Consider the following 25839-nt stretch of genomic DNA (forward strand, 5'->3'; position numbering starts at 1 on the left):
GTTCCTCTGTCCATGGAATTCTCCAGGCAAGAATACTGGAGAGGTTGCCATTTCCTTCTCTAGGGGATATTCCCAATCCAGGAATTGAACCCAGGTCTCCCACATTGTAGGCAGATTCTTTACCATCTGAGCCCCCAGGGAAGTGGGTCTCAATATTAGTACAAATGCCTATGCAGCACTTAATATGTGCCAGCTACTGTTCTAAGCTCTTTACATTTATCGACTCATTTACTCTTCACCACAGCCCTTTGAGCTAGTTCCTATTTCCCCCTCATTTTTGTTTGTTTGTTTGGTTTGGTTTGTTTTTAACAGGTGAGGAAACTGAGGCACAGAGAGAGAAGGAACTTGCACCGAATCCCAGGGGAGTAAGTGGTAGAGACAGGATTCTGGCCTGGGGATAGCAGAGACCAGGAACTCTCCAACAATACAGCCTTCCAGACACACATCTTACTCTCAGGAGGTGTGGCCCAGACTCCTTGGTTCCTTTCACACTCCTCACATTTGACCTGGCTTTAATGGGGAAGAAAGTGACAAGCTCATAGACTCCGGTATCAGATGCCAGAGTAAGGATCCCAGCCCTGACACTGAATTACTCTGAGTGAGAGCTGCATAAACTTTCTGGGCCTCAGTTTCTACACCTGTAAAGTGGGGATAAAAACACTGACCTACTTCATGGGGAGGTTATGATGTTAAAATGAAATCCCCTCTGAAAGGTCTCTTCTGCACTGCCTGGCACATAGCAGGCACTCATATACTGGTTCTCCTCCTTCTCACTGCATCTCGACGTCCTCACTGGATTCTGCTCAGCACCCGCTGCTAATGTGAGCCACCTGGAGGCTCCTGGGGGCCTCCTTGTGGCCCAGTGTGCCACCCTCCCTCCCTCCTGTCCTGACTCCACTACACAGAGCAGCAGCCGAAGCAACCCGGTCCAGGCGAGAAGTCACACGCAGCCCTGGGAATCGCCTCCTGAAATGCTGATCACCCTCCTGGACTCTTCCGTTATTGTTGGCAATAGCCACGGCAGAGAACACCTCTGGCCCTGACTCAGAAACTGTTTCCAAAGCCAGAGTCTCCACCTCATTTCCCACACACACCCCTTGTCCTTCCTGTTCCCGGGATCCCTGTCCTCACCCATGATCCTGTTCCTGGACTCTGAGAACTCAAGAGGAGTAAGTGTGACTACCGTATGTATAACTCTATTACTTGTTTTATTTCATTTAATAAAGAGGCAAAAGAGAACAGAGTTGCCTGTTAGGCTTTTTCTGGCCAAGAAATAGTCTGGTCAGTGACTCAGGCTGAGGAAATTAGAAGGCAATTTCCAGGGACCGTGGTGCAAACCCCAAAGTCAGAAGTCCTAACAACACTCCTCTAATTCACTGCCTCCACCGACGATTAACTCATGCTGGCCTCGGAATATCTCTTTGGAAAATGCAGCAGCTGGCGCTTATATTTCTGGATCTGGAACCGGTCTCCAATGACATCAAATAGGTTTATTTTTCCCTTCCCTTTGCCTCCCCTCTGCCTGCCACCACACATGGTGATTCCAATCCCGATTTGTCCCCCCAAGCCCTCACTCGGCTGGCTCTAAAGAGGACCATGATAAATGGCTGACTGTGTTCCTTCTTCCATCAGCCTTGAAGGATGTGGTCGGTTGTTCCATGAGCAGGAATCTTTGTCAGACCCGTGAATCACCCCTAGATCACTTCCCTCCTTGGAGCAGGAGAAAAAACTTATGTGTGTGTGAGAGAGAGAGACAGACAGACAGACAGTAAGAAAACATGTACGTGTGCTCTGTCGCTTCAGTGGTGTCCAACTCTGCACCTCTATCAACTGTAGCCTACCAGGCTCCTCTGTCCATGGGATTTCCCAGGCAAGAATACTGGAGTGGGTTGCCATGCCCTCCTCTAGGGGATCTTCCTGACCCAGGGATAGAACCCATGTCTCCTACATTGCAGGCAGATTCTTGACCCTCTGAGCCACCTGGGGAGCCCAAAAGAAAGCAGGGAAGAGTGCTGACCCGTGTGTGGCACTGACTTTGGAGCTGGAATCCTATATGACCTTGCCCTCACCTGCAGCACCTCTCCACTCTGCTCCCCCAACACATGTTCCTTCCCAACACACCAGCAAGCCAACACTTGGACAGCTCCAGGAAGCCCTCCAGGTCTGAACAGCTGCTCCTTGTTTATCTGCTTCTTTTGTATGTTGAGTGTTTTCCACGGGGCATGTAGCCCACTTTCCCATCAGACTGTGAACAGCTGGCCTTCCTTTTTTGCCTCAGTCTTCCCTTCTCTCACAGCTTCGCCTATCAGATTCTAAATGTACTCACGGGTTTCAGTGATAAGGAGCACCAGACAGATGCTAGTATGTTGAGTACCCATGATGGGCGCCAGGTACTTCCTTCAGTCGTGTCCAATTGTTTGTGACCCTATGGACTGTAGCTTGCCAGGCTCCTCTGTCCATGGGATTCTCCAGGCAAGAATACTGGAGTGGATTACCATGTCCTCCTCCAGGGGATCTTCCCGACCCAGGGAGTGAACCCACATCTCTTCTGTCTCCTGCATTGGCAGGGGGACTCTTTACCACTAGCGCCACGAGGTAAGACACTAAAAGTAGAAGCTTTGCCCCCAAATTATCTCAGATCAATTTTCTAAAATCCTTGTAAGGTTACAGGTGAGGAAACTGAGACCCAGAGTGGCTGGCTCCAGGCTGCTCACCCAGGAAGAGTCAGAGCCAAGATTCAAACCCTGAACTGCCCAACACCAGTAATTCTACAGTGGGACTGGCCTGAGAAGACCCTGTCCATACTGCAGCTGCACATCCTTCTTCCCCTGGGGCTGGATCCACAGTCTAAGGGCTTAAGGAAAAAAAATGAAAGGCAGAGAAATGAATGGGTCTATGCCCAATTCCTAAAAATGTAGCTCCCAGGACCAAGCCCCAAATCTGCGATGCTCTAAACACACAGGAGAATGTATTATTTCTCCAGGGTGGATCCTTCATTTATCAGCTCAGACATCACTGGAGAGCAGACATCATCTTGGGTTTGTTCTAATCCCCTGCCTCACAGTGACCTCCCCCCATTGCCTGTCACATGCTCTCCTCTGTGACACCAGGTCCCACATAGTGAGTGAGTTCTCAAACACCCCCTGGGATTGCTCTCTCGTTGTCCTGTAAATCTGAGCCTGGTCTCCACAACCAACTCCAGTGGAGGAGAAGGGCCTCACTGTAGGTTCGTATCTTCCTCTGGAGGTGAAGTGACCTGAGTGGACCCACATCTCTAACTGGGAGACCCTGAGCAACTTCTCACCTCTCCACGTCTCAGCTCACCCATCTGTATAAAGAAATCAAAGACTTTGCATGGACTGTAGGAATCACATGAAATCTTACACATTGAGCATCTGGCACCAATGACAGTAACTGCTCACACTGGCTATTAGTTGCATTCCCTGAAGAGTCCTGTAGAGGATCAGAACATTCACGACTGGTATTTGTCTGAAATAAACAATCAGGAGAGGAAATGACTGCGAAAGCACAATGCCTCTCAAATCCAAACAAATAATTTCTTGTTTGCTTTAGATGCGCCAGCTCCTCTCCAACACCATATGACTTGACTTACACCTACACATGCGTGTGGGTGCAAAGAATGTGAACCAGAGCTCACATCCTTATGGAAAGTTGTCAAAGGTAACTGCAGTTTGCATCCAGCGTCATTAGGACCGTTTGAAAGACAAGTGGTCTGAGGCCAAAGCCAGTTTACCTAAGGTCTCTCCAGGGACAGCTCATAACAGCTGAGAGAGGAGCCCAACTCCAGGCATGGAGCCTGGTCTAAGCAGCAGCTGCCTACCTCCCCCAACACTCCTCCCTCCTAGCATCCCAAGCAAGGCCTTGGCAGAGAGGAAGGAAGCCAAGGGCTGACAGTACCACCCAAATGATGCAGGTCACCTGCCTGCCCTTTCATAAACAGGCCAAAACACAAGACCCTTGGTATCTAGGCGGCTCCACACCCATCCCAGAGACAAGCCTGCCTTTGGCTGGATGTCCTGAGAAGACCTCTGCAGTGTGTTCCCAGCGTTCTGGAGCCGGCAGAGCCCCTCCTGCTTGGGCCCCAGGCCTCTCATCAGCTAGCTCCGGCTAACGTGCATATCCCATAAAGCCGCTCAGCTCTGCAATTTGCCAAACTGCAGACTCAGAATTCACCATCACCTCACCAGGAGAGGTGGGAAGAGGGCAAGCTTCTACAGTGCAGAACGGCTTCCAGGACATACATGACACGGGCGCAGTGTGTCCTGCCAGCTACCCACACCAAAGTGCCTTGGCCAGAACACTTGACCTTCTGGTGTGTGGTGTCGGCCTTGCAGAGGCCAAGGGAGGAGGCGACCCTAGGCTTCAGAGGTGCTGCCTCCCCGCCTGGCTTCTCCTGCCCTGTTGGCCCCATCGACACATTCTACTATCAGCCCCCTCTCCTGATGCATTAATGCCCCGCACATGCAGGAACCTCTTGCTATGACCAGATATTTGTCTTCCTCAGCAACCCCAACCAGCCTTCCAGGGCGCTTAGATGAACCCAACAAACATGATGGGCAGAAGGCCAGTTAGACCAAGGTGCTGTGACTTGCTGTGTCACAAGCGACTCTACCCCAACCGGTTCTCAGTTTCCTTGTCTGTAAAATAACGGGTGGAGTCTCAGGAGTCCTCAGGTCCCTGCCAGCTCCACAGTTCCATAACACACAACACTGTCTCTTTTAGCTGTTTTCCACAACCTGCGTTCAGGGCTCTGTATGCTCCCGTCTGCTCAGTGACATCACTCCCGGCCCACATATAGCATCATTGATTCTTAACAAGGGAAGCGGACACATCCCAGAAAACACTGTCCATGAAAAGGGAGGAAATGATCATGTCGATGGAACTGGACGGGACTTTTTTTTTGTATTTTTCACAGAGAACAAGTTATTAGCAATCTTAAAACCCCAAATCTTTCTTCCTTCTTGCCAGACCATTAATAGCTGCTTTTCAAAAGTGCTTTCTTAGTCAGAATCATGCCAATCATAAGCTACCATCTAATGAGTGCCTTATGTGCCAGGACCGCACTAAGTGCTTTGCATGGATGATCTCATATAATTCTCCAGACAATCCTATGAAGTAGATACTACTATTATCCTCATTTGAAAAATGAGGAAACTGAGGTACATGGAGGTTCAGTAAGTTGCCCAAAGTTGCACAGCTACTCAGTATGTGAGCCAGGCTTTGAACGAGAGCCTCTCACTCAAAGCCTCAGCACTAACCACCTCTCAACACTGCTCGCAGCGGGCCCCTAGGCCCTTTAGCAATGCTCCTGGCTAGTGTGTTCCACATCTGTATGTAACCTTGGACATCACTGGTCATAGCTAAGGTCTGATGTTTCACCTAAGATCCACAGAGAGTGCCATCTGTTGAAAGCAGTGCCTACCTTACCTGAGGACTAGAAAAGAAGCCCTAAAACTGCAACATTAGAGAAAAGAAGTTAGGAAGGCTGACTTCATAATAAGGGCTGGGATATGCCAATGGACATCTGCCTCAGAGGAGGACGACCACATGGGAACCCAAATCCTCCAAAGACAGCTTTCTCAAAAGGGCAGGGCGGGGGGATGCCTGCTGGGCCAGTGATAGGAAAGGATGAACCCTCCCACCAGCACCCACCTTTCCGTCCCCTCAGGAACCAGACTCCTTGGTTCACCTCCTCCCCAACCTGAGTCCAAGCTCATTTATTCCACTAAAAAGAAACCCGAAGATCAGAGCTATTGGGGATAAAGACAGAAAGAGTAGCCCGAGGCTGACATTAGCACAAATCCAGTCCCCTTCCAACAAGGAAATAAAAGGCAGAGATCAATGTGCTGTCTAGGGCAGCAACCCACAGCCTGTTTTAATTGTGAAAATTAATGCTTTGAGCATTCTAAATGCTCCTTTAAATGCCTAATTTGCAAATAAGATGCAGTCCTTGCTGTCTCTTCTGTCTCAAGAACAGGAGCAAAGCTGCTAGGACTGGCAGCCTCGGGAGCCAAGGACACCATTTACTTCCTAAGGTGGGAAGGATGGGAAGACGGGATGGGCTGAGATGAAGGGGCGTCGCGTCCTACTGGCCCCCAGCTCGGCTCGGTCAACCTTAGCCCCTTCTCATTAAGTCTGGGAAGGCAGGGGGAGGGGCAGCCGGCCGCTCCTCAGAGACCACAGCAAACATTTCCCTCCTCGTGTCGGAGACGGAGCATCACTTAAGAGGACATGAACCCCGGTTAAGGGTCACGTCCAGAGGAGGGATAAAAGGAAAAGCCACAATTTTCCTCACACCGACCGACACGAGGGCTTTAAGAAGGTAATCAAAGCTCAGGGCTGAGGGTGGAGGTAGGGCAGAAGCGGCGGCTTCTCTCGGCCCCCCAGACCCAAGCCTGGGGAGACAGAGACCAGGGCACAAGTAGGAGGCTCGTGCAAGGCGTCCGTCCCCAGGGTAACCTCTGAAAGCATCTCGATCTGCGTGCGCCTGAGCGACCCGAGCCCCCAGGGAGGGCCGGGAAGATGCTCTTTCCCAACGGAGCTTCCCAGCAAGGGTTTGAAGAACGTTCCCCCCACCATCCATCAAAGCTCAGGCGGACAGATGACTTCACCGTTGTAACAGACAAGGGCAGCCACTTGCCAATTCCAATGCCAAAAAAAGAAAACGGGCGTGGGGCGGGGGGGTGGGGGGGAGCAGTGGAGGAAGGTCAGAAAAGGGTTCCCTGGAGATCACAGCCCTGCCAAGAGACCCCACCGCCAAAGGCTGCCCTGTAGGCGCTCAGCTCCGGGACTTAACACGGAGAGGGCTGAGGGGCCACCCAGGGGCCCTCAGGGGGTTCCTGGCCAGCCTCCCGCAGGAGTCGTGGGGGCGTACTCACATAGTGCTTGGAGGGGTTCCTCCGTTTCTCCACGTCCACCACGGTGGCATCTTGCACGCAGTAGGCGAGCATCTTCCCCCACAAAGCGAGTGGCGCCCCCCGGCGGCGTCACCTTCTCATCCCGGTCCGGCCCCGGCTCCTTGTCCCGCTTCCCGGGTTCCCGGGTCTCCCCAGCTACCTCGGGCCGGCGCGCCGCTGCCCGGGCTCCCCAAGCCCACAGGTACAGCCGCTGGACGGGGGCTGTTCAGAGGGCACGCGGGCTCCGTGCGCCCGGGCGGCTCCCCGTGGGCCTGCCGCGCTCCCCTTCCCTCCCGCGCCGCCGCAGCTCTCCGGCTCGCCCGCCCGCTCTCTCCGCCGCCCGGTGGGTCCGGCGGGAACTGGCGGAGCAGAGGAGGGGCGGGGGTGTGTCCCGCCGGCGAGGGGACGGGGCGGGGGCCCCGGAGCCTGCTGTCAGCGCGCTAGGGAGGGGCCGGCGGCGCCCCTTCTCTGCGCTCCGGCTCCGGGGGGCTCGGCGCTGACGGAGGCTGCGGGCGCAGGAGGCGGAGGCAGGGCCGGGCAGGCAGAGAAGGGAAGGGAGGGGAGAGAGGGGAAGCGCGCGGGGAGGGGCTCCGGGCCCGGGGGAGGGGCTCGGGGCGACGGGGAGGGGGGCTGCAGCCCGGCCGGAGAGGCCGGAGCGGGCCCGCGCGCCCCCACCGCGCAGAGAGCGCGGCCAGCGGCCTGGCGCGGCGCTGGGCGACTTGGCCAGGCACTGAAACTCGGGGTGGCTTCGGAGGGAGGAGGGGCGAGGGGGAATGAACCCAGAGCGCCCCCGCCCCGGCTTTCGGTCTGGGAGCGGATTTGTGCCTTTCGGCCCCCACCTTTACGGCCCCCTCCCACTCCTATCCCCCAGAGCTCTTTCATGAAAAGTAGTTTATTACCCCACCGTTTTCGCTCAGGCCCTCTGAGCTGGAGACAAGGACTGGGAAAGTAGGCGGCATTAAACCTTTCAAGCCAGAGCCTCTTTTGATAAACCACCTGCCCCCCTGCGGGTCACAAAGGGTATATTCTCCCCGGAAATGTGATCGATCCACTGCCTGAGTCGCTTATCGATCTGAGCCTGGATAACCAATCTGTGATATCATTCACCAGTGAGGTTACAAGACGATAACACTCCTGCCTTTAAGCCTAAGGCTTCCCTGGAACCCTCTCCTCCAGGTCGGGGAGGAGGGAAGGGAAAATCCACCACTGAGTTGGGGACCAGCTCATCACTGGCCCCAGACTCTGACTTTCTCACCACCTCTCCCTCTGGTTTAGAAAACCTACTGTTCAAGTCACTTGTCCATCCCTGGACTTGGGACACAATTACTATTTAATTCAATTTACACCCCACCCGCCACCCCCAACTGTTTCCAGCATTTTTCCATTCTAATTTCAAATATTTAAAGTAGTGTCTTCACAATTAATCCTATTGTTCACAATCACAATAAACTTTGTGACTGTGGAGCAATGCCAAGCATCTGAAATGGAGGCCAAGAGTTCTAACTGTGTTAATACTTTTTTCTCTGTACTGTCAGAACTCATGTAGATTCCAAGTTCTAAGACTGTTCACACAACTGCTTGGTACAGAGTAGCCTATTATCCTTCCAGCTTTCTTGAAGAAGGGTGCTAGGACACCAAAGGATGCTGCTATCTAATTAGTTGACCTGGAGCAAATCACTTAATACCACAGGCATTAGAGTCATTTTAAAGTTTTCTGTGAAATGGGGCTGCTGAACTAGATGGTCTTTTAAGACTTGTCCCTACATACATTCCAAACTCCTAGCAGTAGTTACTCCTTTGGAGACCATTTTGAGGGGGTTTTTTGTTTTGTTTTTCATAATTATCATGTATGGATATTGACATTTAAAAAATATTTTTTTTAATTTCTTCTCTAAAATTCTAGAAGTTTAGGCTTGATTGAGCACTTATTCTGTGCTCCTTTACAGGGCATTAAAAAACAAAAGAGAGAGAGTGAGAGAATTCAGGTGATGTTTGTGGAACTAAAGACTGAATCCAGTTGACAAATGCTTGTCCCTTCACTCAAAGAGAAGAAAGTACACTCGAGAAACAGGGACACCATGAAGACAGTATGTAATAAAATGTCCGTTGCATGCTCAGTTGTGTCCGACTCTGTGATCCCACAGACTGTAGCCTGCCAAGCTTCTCTGTCCATGGGATTATCCCAGCAAGAATACTGGGGCACTGGGTTGCCATTTCCTTCTATAGGGGATCTTACTGACTTAGGGATCGAACCTGCATCTCCTGCTTGGCAGGCAGAGTCTTAGCTCTGAGCCACCTGGGAATGTCCATTATTATTGTTGTTCAGTTGCTGAGTCATGTCCGACTCTGTGACCCCGGGGACTGCAGCATGCCAGGCTCCTGTGTCCTCCCCTGTCTCCCGGAGTTTGCTCAGATTCATGTCCATTGAGTCAGTGATGCTATCTGAACATCTCATCCTCTGCTACCCCTTCTCCTTTTGCCTTCAGTCTTTCCTAGCATCACAGTCTTTTCCGATGAGTCAGCTCTTTGCATTAGGTGGCCAAGGTGTTGGAACTCCAGCCTCAGCATCAGTCCTTCTAATGAGTATTCAGGGTTGATTTCCTTTAGGATTGACTGGTTTCATCTCCTTGCTTCCAAGAGACTCCCAAGAGACTTCTCCAGTACCACAGATCAAAAGCATTGTTTCTTCGGTGCTCAGCCTTCTTTAAGGTCCAATTCTCACATCCCTATATGACTACTAGGAAAACCATAGCTTTGACTAGACGACCTTTGTCAGAGTGATGTCTCTACTTTTTACTATGCTGTCTAGGTTTGTCATAGCTTTCCTTCCAAGGAGCAAGCATCTTTTACTCTCATGGCTGCAGTCACTGTCCACAGTGATTTTTGGAGCCCAAGAAAGTAAAATTTGTTTCTGCTTCCAATTTTTCCCCCTTCTATTTGAAATGCCCTTTAGGATTCCAGAAAGTGGAGGCCTGGAATAATCAGGAGAACTTCCTAGAGGAAACTGTCTGTGTTGTAGGGACTCTGTATGGTCTCTAAAGTCTCTATGGGCAGAGTTTAGAATACCTTGGAATACTCTGCCTCTTCTGAAGTCCTCCAGGTCGGTTGCACTTGCCACAAGCTGTTCAACTTGTGTGTATTTGTCCATAACACATTCATCTCTTCCGAGAGTGGCTGGTGCACAGGACTGGCTGTAAGTTATCTCCTACTTCTTTGCACTCCTCATGTAGCAAACCTTCACCTTATCCACACTAGTAGTCACTGTACGAGAATCTGTTGAATGAATGATTGGGGGAGAAGGAAAGGTGGAGCGAGGACACTGAACCCTGAACCTGCAGTGATACACAGACGGCCAGGAGGATAGTGTGCACCTGGGGGAGAGTCAGGGAAGGGAGTGAGACACAGGAAAAGGAAGTGCCAGGGTCCTGCCCCGGCTGATCCAGGGTATTCGAAGGAGAGACGGCATAGGCGAGGATCAGGAAACAATTGCTTAATTAAACGTTAATTAAGGATATAAAGAGTGATAGAATGAGGATAGCTCAGTAGGAAAATTCAGTGGAGAAAAGAGGCTGAGTAGCTTGGTTTACTCGGGAGACCAATAAAACTTCAAGACAAGAAGTTTGCACCACTTATGTAGGCCACAGGCGTCCTTCCATTCTCCCGAAGGAGAGGAGACACTGAGGCCTCCCCGGTCGGATCTTAGAAGCCCAGGCATAATTAGTAAGCATGGTGGGTTCCGCGCTCCAGATGGAGACTCAGCCAGAGTGAGAGAGAGAGAGAGACATGGGGAGACCAGTATTTCGAGAAACTGATCCCAATTCTTTATTTTCCAGAGTCTGTTTTTATACACTGAGATGTTATACAAAAGTCACGTGGGGACAGCAGTCCTGACTTTTATTAAAGTCAGGTGCTTCACACAAATGTATACAGAGGTCTTAGGGGTGTTACATCATCTTCTGGCCAGGGGGGCCTGCTGACAATTTACGACCCTCTCCTTGTGACAGCGGTCAGTCAATCAGGACACTTATTTCTCCAGGGCTGATTATTCTCAAAACAGACGCCACCCAAATAAAGTTACATTCCTACAGGGTGAGGGTGTAGTGGGTTTTAGTTAAGGAAAGAATTTACTTAGCCTAAGGTCTAACGTGATTAATATCAAAGGTTAATACTTATTCCTTCTATATATTCATTAATGTGTGTAAGGGCAGGGGATATGGAGACTTAGCAACAAACGTTGGCTCAACAAATGAAAAACCCTGCACCAACACAATTTCTAATCAGCCCATTATACTTATACTAATAGTTTTCTAACTTTTCTAAGGAACCTGTTTTTAGAAGGTTTAAAGCATCTCGTGCCTCTCACGGTTGGGAGGCTGTGAGCAATCACATGTGGCCGGACGAGCCTGTCAGGCAGGCTAGAGAACCTTCAGAGGAGTTTGTAGGTTAAAACACTCTTGTCACACCCAAGAGTTTTTATTGACTGGAGCTCTAGGTTAACTCCTTCTCCGAAAGAGGTGGTGGGGGACAGCCCCCCGTAAAGTCAGAGGTGTAGGTAAGAGGACAAAGTAGTAAAGTAGGCAGGCTCTGGTTATGGGGGTAGACGCTCGAGGATTTCCAGGGGGACTCCTGAGGCTCGATCCCGCCTTTGCGTATGTCGAGCCTCCTTCCTCATGACCTTTGTCACGGGCGGAGTACCTCACTCTGGCCCCCAACATCGAAGCAAGGAAGGAAGGGCGTAGGGGCTCCAGACCGTGAGAGATCTTGACACCAGGCAACGGGCTTCTGTATCAGAGAGGATGATAGAAAAATCACTGTGGATGCTGGGCAGGCGTCCTGGGAGAAGAAGATCTGAAAGTGATGCCCAGTGCTGTGGAAAGGAGGAGACCAGGCATCACTGCCTTGAGCAAGTCCTGTTCCTTGTGGGAGTGGGAGGGAGGCCTGGACAGACCCTCAGTGCTGAGCTCTGCAAGGAAAGGGCTGGGCTGTAGGAAAATGGGAGGGCTGCTGGTAGAAAATCTGGACAACCCATGGGTTCCTGGTCAAAAGATTCTTAACAGCACACAGCCACTCTTCTTCTGTGGACTGCAAGGTGTTCTGGAAGTGCTAGTGAAGCCTGAGAAGCCCCTAGTGAGGGGTGTTCAGCTGCTGGAGGGGAAAAAAAAGGAGAGGGTTAGCTGTCCTGAGTCCCCTTGTGAGTCCAAGCACTCCCCCAAGAGGCACTGGTGGTTTTCTGCTCACCCTCCTCCTTCTGGATCAGGATTTGAACATGGACCTGAGGATAAGAGATCTAGGGGAGAGAGGGAGGATGCTTGGCTACAAGGTGACGGCCTTCTTCTGGTTTAAGAAACCCCGACAACCTGACATCTCCTAAATTCAGGGTCTTGAAGCACAACTTGAGGACCCCCCACTTCTCCTTGTGCTCCCAATTACCTCAGTCGGAGGGAGCAACTGAGCACCAGCCCCCACCCAGCCCCATGGTGCCAAGATCTCTGGGGACTAGTTGCGTAGAAGTTATCAATCAATACCTATGGGAGAAAATCTCCCTCTCCTGGGGCTGTAGAGCCAAGAGACTGTAAGTATAAAATGGTACAGACTCTCCCTTCTTCCCTGGGTATGTGTCAAGCTTATGCAGACTTCTTTCCCAACAGTGCCTTAGGCATGCCTTTCTGCTCAACACATGTTTACTGAGTGCCTCGCATGTGCCTGGCACTTTTCCAGCAATGACTGACACTAGCTGAAGGCTCCTTGGAGACAAGATGGTGTCTCATTTGTTCAATGTCCGGCATGCCTGGCACACAGTAGGTACACTGGGTGGTCTGTGTTGAAGACATCTGCTCAAGGAGTTAGTAGTGCTGAAGAGGACTAGCTAAACCCCTATTTTGCCACCTCCATCCATGAATTGGGGATGACTCCAATTCAAGGACATAATATGAGTTCTAATGACAAAGTATAATGTCATTTTTTTTGAAGTTTAGGATAAATAAGGGAAAGAGGACCCAAAATAAAGATACAAACTGACTGATACCTGAAAATCTGATTTTTCAGAAACAGAGAACTGTAGGATGCTTAGAACCAAAGAATTTTCCAACTGGAAGGGATCAGAGAGTTTACTTAGTCCTTAATTTTACAGAGGCACAAACTGAGGCCAAGAGAAACTAAGCAAGCTGCCCAATGCCACACAGCTAGGGAGTACCAGATCTCCCATCTTTGTCCTTCACCACTCTCATAAGCCTATTCACATGCAAGAAGAAATCATTTAGAGCATTACAGATGCCTGCAGATCCAGAATGTTACTCTCCCTTGACACTCCAATTCTCCATTCACACAAGCATCACAGGCTCCTTAGAACCCCCTCTCCTGCCTATTCCAGGCAGGATGCTCCTTAAGGTCAGGGACCATGTGTGTCTCCAAAGTCCCTTTGTGCACATGCAAATCCGATCAGCTCCCATATGCAGAGCCCAGCCAACCTCCTCTCCCGTGTAATCTTCATAACCACCTCAAAGATGACAACATACAGGAAAACGGTGAAAACAGTTAAATTACCAAACATTCATTTGGCTACTAATTGAAAATTGCCCTATGACAGTTCAGCCACTACTGTATTGAACCCTTATTAACATCTTTTAATTTTTTTTCAAACTTTGCTATGCTTAGTTAGGTTGTGCATTCTAAACCAGTAAGAAGCAGGTGAGGGTCTGAGAACCATGGACTTGGACTGTGGCACCACCTTTTCCCTCCCCACCGTGATGACAGCACCCCGGCCACCTGCCACATACACCCCCAACCCAGCAGAGAGCCTTATACATGCCAGGCACTCAATGAATGCTTGTATTTTAAAATTGGATATTTGTCGACGCTGCTGATGAAAATGATGCCTACATGCTGCAAAGAGTCCCCCATCCTGGGTTCTAGTCCTACTCAACCACAACCCAATCTTGTGACTTTGAAGTCACTGCCCATCTCTGGGTTTCTGGTGGTAGTCTGGTACCATGCACGCTCTAGGTTGGTAGACAAAGTGAGGTCTTATGGGTCTGAGACTCCGGGAGTTGGCAATGAACAGGGAAGCCTGGCGTACTGCAGTCCATGAGGTCGCAGAGTCAGACAGGGCTGAGCGACTGAACTGAACTGTACTGACCCAGAGATGTGCAAATTTTAGTGAGATTTGGAGCCCCCTCCTGGTCAAAGTGGTTTTAGCACCTTTAACTCAAAGCTGCTGGCCCTGCTCTGTATCCCTTTCTGTCCCTGGCTGACCTCTGGCAGGAACAGGCAGGTGGGCCTGGTACCAATAACCTGCCAGTTTACAGACTATAAGCAGTCCGGGGTGTATATGCATCTCTCTTGATTTTCCTTGTTCCTTTCTCTCTTTCTTTCAAATCAGCCCTAATAAAGAACTGTTTGGGGAGCGTCTTGAGAATGGTTCCTCCGGAATCTGGAGTAGACAGTGAGATCAACTTCTGCTTTCACCAGAGGGGAGTAAATTACTGGCCAGACTTCTCCTCCCCTAGGTTGCTGGATAATGGGACCAGGATGAGACACCAGAATTGCCCTGTCTGCTTAGCCCTATTGTTCACTAATTGCAGCCGTAATAACAGGCCCCTCCTGCTTGCCAAACCACGAGGTGGTGGAAAGCACCTTTATTTGACTCCCAACACAGTAAGTTCATCAGCAAAATCTCAGCCAGCTTTTGTACAAGATGCGAGAGTCTCAGCCTCCTGTCTCAGCCTTGACTCTGAGGGTGAGGGTCCTTATGCAGCAGAATTATTTGATAGAACCAAATCAAGTTCCAGCCTTAGGAAATGACCATTGCCCTGGAATACCAGAGAGAAATCTGCCAACTTGCATATCCAAAGAAGCCAAGGACACAATTAGATTCACAACGGAAAAAAAAAAAAATTATTCCATAACTCCAGACTACATCCCTAACACTGATGGGACATCTGGTCCCCAAACTAGCACATGGTGCTTTAAGACCTTCAGGGATGAGGGTGTGGATGGTCTATCTCAACTACTGAGAATGCCTTCAAGTATATTCCTGCCTGGTAGGGACTTACCAGCATCCTCTTGGTATAAAAGATCAGTGTACCTAGTTCCATTTTAACCATAAACCACCACAGATTTTCTTTTTCAAAATCCCCTGGATTTTCCAGAAGCCAGCAAACCCTGACTTGTCCACTGGATGACAAAAAAGAACAGGAAAGAAAAAATCCGTTGGGGAATTCAAAGGCAGTTTCTTAAAATAACCTGAAGCCACAAATAACCAAAATTATGAGTCTGGTTTTGGTTTGACCGCCTTTCTTTTTTTTTTTTCTTTTTTCTTCCAGTTCTCTATTGAGAAATGTTAGAAATTACTGATCTTTATCCTGTTTGAATCCACTTGCCTATTTCAGGTGAAAGATCCAAGACTCTTAAAAGTCAAGTCTGGCTTCGGTAATGTCTTGCCCCCTCTGTCTCATACAGATCAGATCGGATCAGATCAGTCATTCAGTCGTGTCCGACTCTTTGCAACCCCATGAATAGCAGCACGCCAGGCCTCCCTGTCCATCACCAACTTCCGGAGTTCACCCAGACTCACGTCTATCGAGTCAGTGATGCCATCCAGCCATCTCATCCTCTGTCGTCCCCTTCTCCTCTTGCCCCCATTCCCTCCCAGCATCAGAGTCTTTTCCAATGAGTCAACTCTTCGCATGAGGTGGCCAAAGTACTGGTGTTTCAGCTTTAGCATCATTCCTTCCAAAGAAATCCCAGGGCTGATCTCCTTTAGAATGGACTGGTTGGATCTCCTTGCAGTCCAAGGGACTCTCAAGAGTCTTCTCCAGCACCACAGCTCAAAAGCATCAATTCTTTGGCACTCAGCCTTCTTCACAGTCCAACTCTCACATCCATACATGACCATAGGAAAAACCATAGCCTTGACTAGACGAACCTTTGTTGGCAAAGTAATGTCTCTGCTTTTGAATATGCTATCTAGGTTGGTCATAACTTTCCTTCCAAGGAGTAAGCATCTTTTAATTTCATGGCTGCAGTCACCATCTGCAGTGATTTTGGAGCCCAGAAAAATAAAGTCTGACACTGTTTCCACTGTTTCCCCATCTATTTCCCATGAAGTGATGGGACTGGATGCCATGATCTTCGTTTTATGAATGTTGAGCTTTAAGCCAACTTTTTCACTCTCCACTTTCACCTTCATCAAGAGGCTTTTGAGTTCCTCTTCACTTTCTGCCATAAGGGTGGTATCATCTGCATATCTGAGGTTATTAATATTTCTCCTGGCAATCTTGATTCCAGCTACCATAGTTGGTTCATTTCTTACCTGATAGACAATGGCAGGTTGAGGAAGACTTAGCTGGCTGGATTTTCCCACCTAGGTGAATCTGGCTGGGATTCTGACTGGCATCTACAAGGTGTTACCCCAGGAAGATTACTATGATCACTTTGATTAACCTTACTGCCTAATATATAAATAGCTCATGTTTCAGTTGAGACTCAGTTGGTTTACGAGTATTTGAGCTGAGCCGGCTGAAAGAAGGAGAAGGGGCTCAATTTCCAAGGTACAGTCCTATCTCATCCAAGGATGTCTGGACTTAGAGCCGAACCAGGAAGTAGCAAATCTTTAAGAACATGATACTTTCCTCCGTCTTTTATCTCTGCCTACGGGTGTGTCTGTTTTATTCTTCTTGAACTGCAGACTGCTTTTCTCTGTTACTTTACCCACATAGCAGGAGTCCCCTACTACCCAAATGTCTACCAGTCCCTTAATTTCAGACACTTGAGACTGGTTGCTTCTGTAGTCTAGATCCCAGTACCCAGGAGAAACACTCTGATTGGCCCAGCTTGGGTCATATGTCCACCCCGTTCCAGTCAATTATCAGGGGGTGGGGTCATGTAGCATGAGGATGACTATCAGAGCTAACCCACTGGACTGCGAATTAATTCGAACAAAGAGGGCTGGTGCGAGTGGCTCCCACACCCCGAAACACCCCTACTAAATTACTGTTTACTTTTTCAAGGACATTATTCATTCATTTATCCACTCAATGAATACTTAAGTTACCAATTATGTCACCCACTTTATTAGGAACTGGGGCTACACTTGGGGCAAACCAGACAAAGTCCTAGTCCTTAGGAAGTTTTACACTTTTAAGGAAGATACACATTGTTTTATGAATCATCCAAATAAATGCCATATTATAATTGTGGTAATGTTGTCAAGGTGGAGAAAACATACTAAAGTATAAATGTTGGTCATCTCTGGGGGTAGCGATACAAAGCTTTAAAATTAATTTATTTAAACCTTAAAAAATTCTATAGTGTACATTTCCTTTTGGAGAAAGACTGAGTTTTAAAATTTGCCTTTTAAAAGGATCATGATGGTTCCCTGGTGAAGAGGGCTGCCTGGAGGATAAGCGGGGGCATTTGGTGGGTTGGCAGTGAGATACAAGAGGCGATGACATTGACATACCCACACTACTACAGAGACAATAGTTGGACTTCTCTGGTAGCTCAGCTGGTAAAGAATCCACCTGCAATGCGGGAAACCTGGGTTTGATCCCTGGGTTGAGATGATCCCTGGAGGAGGGCATGGCAACCCACTCCAGCATTCTTTCCTGGAGAAACCCTGTGAACAGAGGAGGCGGTCAGGTTACATACAGTCCATGGGGTCGGAAAGAGTCGGACATGACGGAGGGACTAAGTGCAGCATAGCATATATAAAATAGATAACTCATAGGAGCCTACTGTACAGCAGGCCTCTGTAATGACCTATATGGGAAAAGGATCTTAAGAAGAGTGGATATGTATATGTATAACTGATTCACTTTGCTGTACAGCAGAAAGTAATGTAACATTGTAAATCAACTACATTCCAATAAAAAAAAATTTTAATTAAAAAAAATTTTTTTTGAGTGTTGGCCTAATTAAAAAAAGAGAGAGATGACAACAGTTTAGACTAGGCTGACAGTTCTGGGTGGAGTGAAGAGAACTTTAGAAGGTAGAGCATCCTCTGTCTGATGATATTGGTCAGGGATGAGGGAATCGGAGGTGCTGAGGACAATCAAAGGTTCTCAGCCTGCATACCTTGAGGGGATGATTATGCTATTTAGTATTCTGACTTTTTCTTAGCCTGCAATATACGGACGCTGTTCTAGTCAAGGTCAGAAGTTTCCTTTAGCTATAATAAAGATCATGATAATAATAACAATAATAAAAATAATATCAACAATTGTTTTTAAGCTCCTATGTGTTGTGCCAGGCACTCTGATGAGTAAGCATTGTGCTTGTGTATTCCATAAACGGGAATTTAATCACAAACAAGAATGCCCTCCCTTGTGGGGTTCACAGTCAAGGTAGAAGAAACAATGAATTAGACAAGAAAAAAACCAAGGCTTTGGGCCTCTTCAACTCTCTAGTATTTTTTAAAATTTTGTTCAGCATTTATTTAGTAAGGGCTGGAAGAAATAAATTTTCTACTAAATGTCCACTTTTCTCCCTGCATTGAAAGTAAGGCATTTATTATATGCACTGAAAGCAGTATTTTTTTTATTTCATGAGTTTTCATACCTGGATAATGTCACTTACATGCTTGCTATCAGTAAAAGTAACTTACATGGATACAGCTTCAAACTCATAAAAGATATTTTAAAAGTTTTCATTTTAATGGAAATCAGATGTTTCCTATTTGTCTGGAGTTCTTGTTTTCCCTTTAATTTGGGGAGGAAGAGGAGGAAGTTTCTTAATAGTTAACTTCTTGGGAAGTATATTGAACGGTTTGAAGTTACTTAAAACAAATCATTTCTTCCAAGAAAACAGCACTAGACCCTACTGCTGCACGTTGACCTAGACCTTGAAGTCGGGGGGTGGGTTGGGGGGGGGGTGACTACTGCCGCCTGAAGGGCTGCCTGATGGAAGGAGTCCAAGTCCAGCTCAGCCCACAAGGGCAAAGCATCCTGCAGGAATACCCCACAGAGATGGGAGGCGTTAGAGAGGAGGGGCTGTGAATTTTCACTTGAGGATACTGTTTATTGTGGAAGGACCTAGACCATTTGTGCCAGGAGAGCCTTGGAAAACCCCAGTCTTTCAGGCCAATTTGTCTTCCTTGCCTAATACAAGAGGGGTTACCACTGCTCAGATTTTTAGAAACAAAATGGAAAATTCTCCCTGATGGACGGTTAAGAAATCCTGTAGATAAATGCCTGATGATTAATTCATGATATTACTGAAACATGAGGGGACTTCCCTGGTGGTCCGGTGGCTGGGACTCCGTGCTCCCAATGCAGAGGCCTGGGGTTTGATCCCTGGTTGAGGAGCTGGATCCCACATGCTGCAACTAAGAGTTCACACGTGGCAACTAAGGCCTGGGACAGCCAAATAAATAAATATTCTTTAAAAGAAGAAACATGAGAATGCCAGCTCATAAGGACGGAAATGTTGGTCTGTTTTTTTCACCATGATACACCCCCTGTGCTGAGAACAATGGCTGACACATGGCAAGTTTTCCACTAACTGTTCGCTAAACCAACGATAGTCAATATTTTCAATTTGGGGGGCCATACAATCTCTGTTGCAGCTACTCAACTCTGTCTAATATACCTATACCATGACCCTGCAATTTCATTCAAGAGAAATTTCACCCAAGAGAAATCTGTACATATGTCCACCAAAAAAATATGAAAGCATTTATAGCAGCACTAATCATAATAAGTCAAAACTGAAAGCCACTCTAACGTCCACCAATGCTGAGTGGGTTAGTAGAGGTGTTATGTTCATACAATAGAATACTATACACCAGTGAGAAAAACCAAACAACAGCTTCAGACAGCAAACTGGCTGAAGTTCACAGACACATATTGAGCAAACAGAGGCAGGTGCAAAGGATATAGGCATACTATATGGTTTCATCTACATAATGTTCAAAATAGCCCAAGTTAACTTGTAGTGCTAGAGGCCATATAAATGGGTGCCTCTGAGAAGTATGAGCTGAGACGGGCACAGAGGACTATGCTGGAAATGGTCTTTGTCCTGATCTGTGTTGAAGTTTTGGCTGTGCCCTGGCATTTTACACTTGAGTGTATATATTTTACAACTTGCTATGTGGATTGTTTATGTCTCCACAAAGTTCATATGTTCATTTAAATAAAAGAAGGATTTAGCTAATAACAGATTTTCTTGATCCAGATAGAGAGTAGTTTCTGGCAGTAATTTCTTTTCTCACTTGAAATGGTCATACCAGCATCTTGCTCTGGCCTGGAAAGTAAAAAAGTAAATTTCACTGCCCATATTATTATAATAACTCAGAAATGTCGGAAAAGTCTTCAATGTGAAGACAGTACCTCAGCATCACTGAGATGCTATATATAAAGTGCATTTTAAGATTCTCTTCTTGGAGTTTTCCCTGGTGGCTCAGTGCTCAAGAGTCCGCCTGCTAATGCAGGAGACACAGGTCTGATCCCTCATCCGGGATGATCCAACATGCCACAGAGCAACAAAGCCCGTGCGCCACAACTACTGAGCCTGTGCTCTAGAGCCCGGGAACTGCAACTACGGAGCCCACACGCCGCAGCTACTGAACCCTCATGCCCTAGAGCCCATGTTCTACAAGAGAAGCCACCACATGAGAAGCCCACGCACTGCAGCTGGAGAGTAACCCCTGCTTGCTGCAACTAGAGAAAAGCCTGTGCAGCGAAAAAGACCCAGTACAGCCAAAAATAACTAACTAAATAAAAATTATTTTTTAAAAAAGATTCTGTCTTCTTGATGATGGCTAATGCTTGACGTATGGATCATATAATGACAGCTTAACCCTGGCACAGGCACAACTTAATAGAAGCCACCACTTCCTCACTTTCCCCCATCACTGTTTTCTCCCCATCTGAATGTCACTACTACATTTTTGCTAACATTTCATGGCAGGTTAAAAAAAAAAAGATCTTTCTTTTGATAGCTTTTCTGAATGCAAACACGGCAGAGGAAGGCGGTGGAAAGAGAGTGGCTCTAGGTTTGGGTTCCTGCTCGACCGCTATTCTCTGTGCAACTCTGAAAGCTGTTTCACCTTTCTAAGCTTCTGTTTCCAGCCTGTAAAATAGAGATAATAATGCCTACCTTACAGAGTCACTGTCAGGTGAACATGAGATCAGTCAGGTATTGGGTTGACCAAAAGCTCATTTGGATTTTTCTGTGAGATGTCATAGAAAAACCTAAATGGACTTTTTGGCCAACTCAATAAAATGGTGAGCACAGTGAGGTCACATGATAAATCCTCAGTATATGTTGACCATTATTATAATTATTAATATCATTTACTAAAATAAACACCATTTGTTCTCTGATCCCATTGGTCTGTAGATTGTCTATAACTTTAGCCTTCAAACTTCAAGCAAGTTGCAAGTTGGAGTATTAATTCATTCAATGAGTACTGAGTACGGTTGGACTTCCTTATCCACAGGGACAGAGGCCAACTCTACTGTGTGGTTTTACACACGGGACTTCAGCATCTTCGGATTTTGGAATCACCAGGTGTCCTGGTGCACAAGCTTGAATCTAGATTGCTGGGAGAAATATCAATAACCTCAGATACTCAGATAACACCACCCTTATGGCACAAAGCGAAGAACTAAAGAGCCTCTTGATGAAAATGAAAAAGGAGAGTGAAAAAGCTGGCTTAAAGCTCAACATTCAAAAAATGAAGATCATGGCATCCAGTCCCATCACTTCATGGCAAATAGATGGGGAAAAAATGAAAACAGTGACAGACTTTATTTTCTTGGGCTCCAAAATCACTGCAGATGGTAACTGCAGCCATGAAATCAAAAGACGCTTGCTCCTTGGGAGAAAAACTATGACCATCCTCAGTTCAGTTCAGTTCAGTCCCTCAGTCATGTCTAACTCTTTGTGACCCCATGAATCACAGCACACCAGGCTTCCCTGTCCATCACCAACTCCCAGAGTTTACCCAAACTCATGTCCATTGAGTTGGTGATGCCATCCAGTCATCTCATCCTCTGTAGTCCCCTTCTCCTCCTGCCCCCAACCCCTCCCAGCATCAGAGTCTTTTCCAATGAGTCAACTCTTCACATGAAGTGGCCAAAGTATTGGAGTTTCAGCTTTAGCATCAGTCCTTCCAATGAACACCCAGGACTGATCTTCTTTAGGATGGACTGTTTGGATCTCCTTGCAGTCCAAGGGACTCTCAAGAGTCTTCTCCATTACCACAGTTCAAAAGCATCAATTCTTCTGTGCTCAGCTTTCTTCACAGTCCAACTCTCACGTCCATACATGACCACAGGAAAAACCATAGCCTTGACTAGATGGACCTTTGTTGGCAAAGTAATATCTTTGCTTTTGAATATGCTATCTAGGTTGGTCATAACTTTCCTTCCAAGGAGTAAGCGTCTTTTATGGCTGCAATCACCATCTGCAGTGATTTTGGAGCCCCCCAAAATAAAGTCTGACACTATTTCCACTGTTTCCCCATCTATTTCTCATGAAGTGATGGGACCAGATGCCATGATCTTAGTTTTCTGAATGTTGAGCTTTAAGCCAACTTTTTCACTCTCCTCTTTCACTTTCATCAAGAGGCTTTTTAGTTCCTCTTCACTTTTTGCCATAAGGGATCCAACCTAGATAGCCTATTAAAAAGCAGAGACATTACTTTGCCAACAAATGTCCATCTAGTCAAAGCTATGTATGGATGTGAGAGTTTTACTATAAAGAAAGCTGAGTGCCAAAGAATTGATGTCTTTGAACTGTGGTGTTGGAGAAGACTCTTGAGAGTCCCTTGGACTGCAAGGAGATCCAACCAATCACTCCTGAAGGAAATCAGTTCTGATTATTCTTTGGAAGGACTGATACTGAAGCTGAAACTCCAATACTTTGGCCACCTGATGCGAAGAGCTGACTCATTTGAAAAGACCCTGATGCTGGGAAAGATTGAAGGTGGGAGAAGGGGACGACAGAGGATGAGATGTTTGGATGGCATCACTGACTTGATGGACAGGAGTTGAGCAAGCTCTGGGAGTTGGTGATGGACAGGGAAGCCTGGTGTGCTGTAGTCTATGGGGTTGCAAAGAGTCAGACAAGACTAAGTGACCGAACTGATTGGGTGTCCTGGAACCAATCCCCCAAGCAATCTGAGGAACAACCGCATTTACTCTGTGAATGAGGTAGACCAGAGCCTTGCCCTCAGGGAACTTGCATTTCTATTGAGATTTGTGCATTAGCAAACTTCTCTCTGGGCAGAATGATCTGCAGTGCTTCCACTCTTCCCCAGTAGCTTGTTCTTTCTGTGTTCTTATTGCCCGATTACTAATAGGTCTTATTAATTAACAGCTTGAGGTTTCCTAAGCTCTTCCTTAATAGTATGTTCTTCTCAAGACTTCATGTGCAATGTGTTGTTTATCTGTAGTACTGTACATTCATTTTCATCACCAGACTTCTTTGCATATGTTTTTATGAAAACATTAAGCTGTTCATTTTCCATGGAATGAATCGTAAAGCTTTGTTTTCATGCTCCACTGTATTTAGTCTCAAAATGGCATTGCTGCTTGGCAGGGTCTATAAAAATCAGGTGCAAAATTTACTACACAAAACATATTTAGGACTTGGGTAATTTTTATTGCTATAAAAGGTAACTTTTCCAAACAACTAAATATCATTATTCTCTGTTGCCATTGAGTGGCTTTTTTTTTTTTTTTTTTTTTGGCATGAGCATTTTTGACAGCTTTGTGGCTTTTCCCTTTATAAGCCCCTGCCTCCTCTACTCTGGAATATTCTTTCAGTTTTACTTGAATCAGTTTCTCCTGAATTGTAATTCCTAAGATCCCAATTAAACTTGTTTCATGTTTTGCGGCCTTCTTGGTCAACACAGTCAGAGATGTAGTCTTTACTCTGAGAGTGTGGACCTTCCATGGTTTCAATTGAAAGCTTGAGTTGTTTGCCAAAGCCCCATAACTTGGTAAGAAACCATCACCCCTGGGATGGGCAGTGGTTGAAGTCTCTGCTCCATCTCTTTCAGCCATCAACTGTTGTTTTCCCCCGGATTCCTTTGAGTCTCACTTGGACATGTACAATTCAAGAGTCGGTCAAGGATTCGAGGAGAATTTATACACATTTTGGGACTTCCTACTCTGTGACTCTCCTTTTCAGAATTTTCACCTCAATTTCCAGCCACTCTATTTGCAAACTCCTTCTCAGAATCATCAGGCCACTAAGCCTGTGATTTTAGTCTTTCAATGACCTCTACCCTGTGTGAGCTGATTGTGGTTCTCTTAGTGTGGTCCTTCAACCAGTAATTAGCATCACATAGGGAATGGATAAAATGCAAAATTTAGGGCGGCATCCCAGACCTAGTGAATTAGAAACTCAAGGTGGAGTCTAGCAATCTATATTTTAACAAGTTTTAGTTTGAGACTGACTGCCTTAGTGGTAAAGCTATACGAACGTGGGTCTCACCCAGAGTGGTTCCCATCCTTTACTGTCTGGATGCTCTTCAGTGCCATCAAATGAGGGGGTTTTTGTGTGTGTGTGAGGGGAGGGGTCCAGAATTTTGTAATATTATTTGTAGAAGGAATTAGCCTGAAACAAGCTACTGTACCAGATGGGAATTTGGGCATTCACTTTGTCGCATATATTCCATACTGTATACTGCTTGATTCCCCCACTTCCAAGCACATATATCTTTGTAATTAAAAAAATAAATTTAAATTCTTTTAAATTGAGATTTGAATAAAATGTTTGTGAAACCCTGGAAGCACCTTATAGTTTTATGGAACACGGCTTGAAAACCTCTAGTTGGTGTTGATTGACAGTATGGGTCAGGATTAGCCTCAACCATGCATAGGAGAATCTCCATAGTAACTGTCACCATAGCATCAAGCCTATGACAGAGGTGATAAATGAGCTTGAACAGAGTGGGGGAGAATCTAGTGTGGTATCTTCTGGTCTCCCTTCCAGCAAATCCCAAAGACATGCCTGTACCTTTGTTGCAGGAGGGGGGACCTCCTTCCAGGGCCCAAAACTGGGCTCGTCTAACACTTGGAAATGAATTGTCCGAGGAGACACATGTGCTGACAAAGCAAGAGATTTTATTGGGAAAGGGCACCCGGGTGGAGAGCAGTAGGGTAAGGGAACCCAGGAGAACAGCTCTGCCACGTGGCTCGCAGTCTCAGGTTTTATGGTGATGGGATTAGTTTCCGGGTTGTCTTTAGCCAATCATTCTGACTCATAGTCCATCCTGGTGGTGAATGCCTTGTTCAGCCAAGATGGATGCGAGAGAGAAGGATTCTGGGAGGTGGTCGGACAGGTGGTGTCTCCTTTTGACCTTTCCCGAACTCTTCCAGTTGGTGGAGGCTTATTAGTTCCATGTTCCTTACCGGGACCTCTTGTCGTAAAACAACTTATGCAAATGGTTACCATGGTGCCTGGCCAGGGTGGCCGGTTAAATCAGTGTGCTTCCCCTAACACCTTGAGAGAGAAAGCCTGCAGGTAATGACCAGGTGAAATGACCTGACATTCTCCAAAGTGCAAAGGGTCTCTGCTCCTCAATGAGAAGCAGGGACTCCCCCTCAAGAGGGAATTAACCCCTTACAACTTCAAGAAGAGGGAATACCTTCACAATACTGTCATCCTACCAACCCAGTAGAATGGAAAATTCATCTAAAAACTCACTCTAGCTTCTCTCCCTTTCCCTGCCTCCACCCCCAGACAGACCCACTGGTGTTTTATCCCCTGGGGAGCAGGCCCTGGGCAGTACTTTTCCAACTTTAATGTGCGCTGGGGATCTTTTTCAAATGTAAATACTGATTTAGTAGGTGTTATAGGCTGAACTGCATCTCCTTCAACTTCATATGTTGAGATCCTAACCCCAGTATCTCAAACATGACTGCATTTGGAGATACGGTCTTTAAAGAGGTGAGTAAAGTGAAATGAGGTC

At 47.0% G+C, this 25839-nt stretch overlaps 2 protein-coding genes across 12 annotated transcripts in view; both read right to left on the minus strand.

Annotated features, from left to right (window-relative positions):
- Nucleotides 1-7458, minus strand: part of SH3PXD2A (SH3 and PX domains 2A) — a 249288-nt gene extending 241830 nt beyond the window's left edge. For all 4 annotated transcript variants that reach the window (XM_059882031.1, XM_024985923.2, XM_015460723.3 and 1 more), the window contains exon 1: nucleotides 6900-7458. In XM_059882031.1, the coding sequence (XP_059738014.1) occupies nucleotides 6900-6971 (72 nt within the window). In that variant the 5' untranslated portion in view covers nucleotides 6972-7458. The remainder of the gene's footprint in view (nucleotides 1-6899) is intronic.
- Nucleotides 7459-10724: 3266 nt separating this feature from the next.
- STN1 (STN1 subunit of CST complex) overlaps nucleotides 10725-25839 on the minus strand; it is a 66164-nt gene continuing 51049 nt past the window's right edge. For 6 of the 8 annotated variants that reach the window (XM_059881842.1, XM_059881841.1, XM_059881840.1 and 3 more), the window contains one exon: nucleotides 16965-17532. In XM_059881842.1, the coding sequence (XP_059737825.1) occupies nucleotides 17210-17532 (323 nt within the window). In that variant the 3' untranslated portion in view covers nucleotides 16965-17209. Of the gene's footprint in view, nucleotides 12063-16964; nucleotides 17533-25839 lie in introns of those variants that run through there. The other 2 variants (XM_059881843.1, XM_024985601.2) reach the window with 2 other exon arrangements.

Source organism: Bos taurus, chromosome 26 (assembly GCF_002263795.3).
Source record: "Bos taurus isolate L1 Dominette 01449 registration number 42190680 breed Hereford chromosome 26, ARS-UCD2.0, whole genome shotgun sequence".
Classification (NCBI taxonomy): domain Eukaryota; kingdom Metazoa; phylum Chordata; class Mammalia; order Artiodactyla; family Bovidae; genus Bos; species Bos taurus.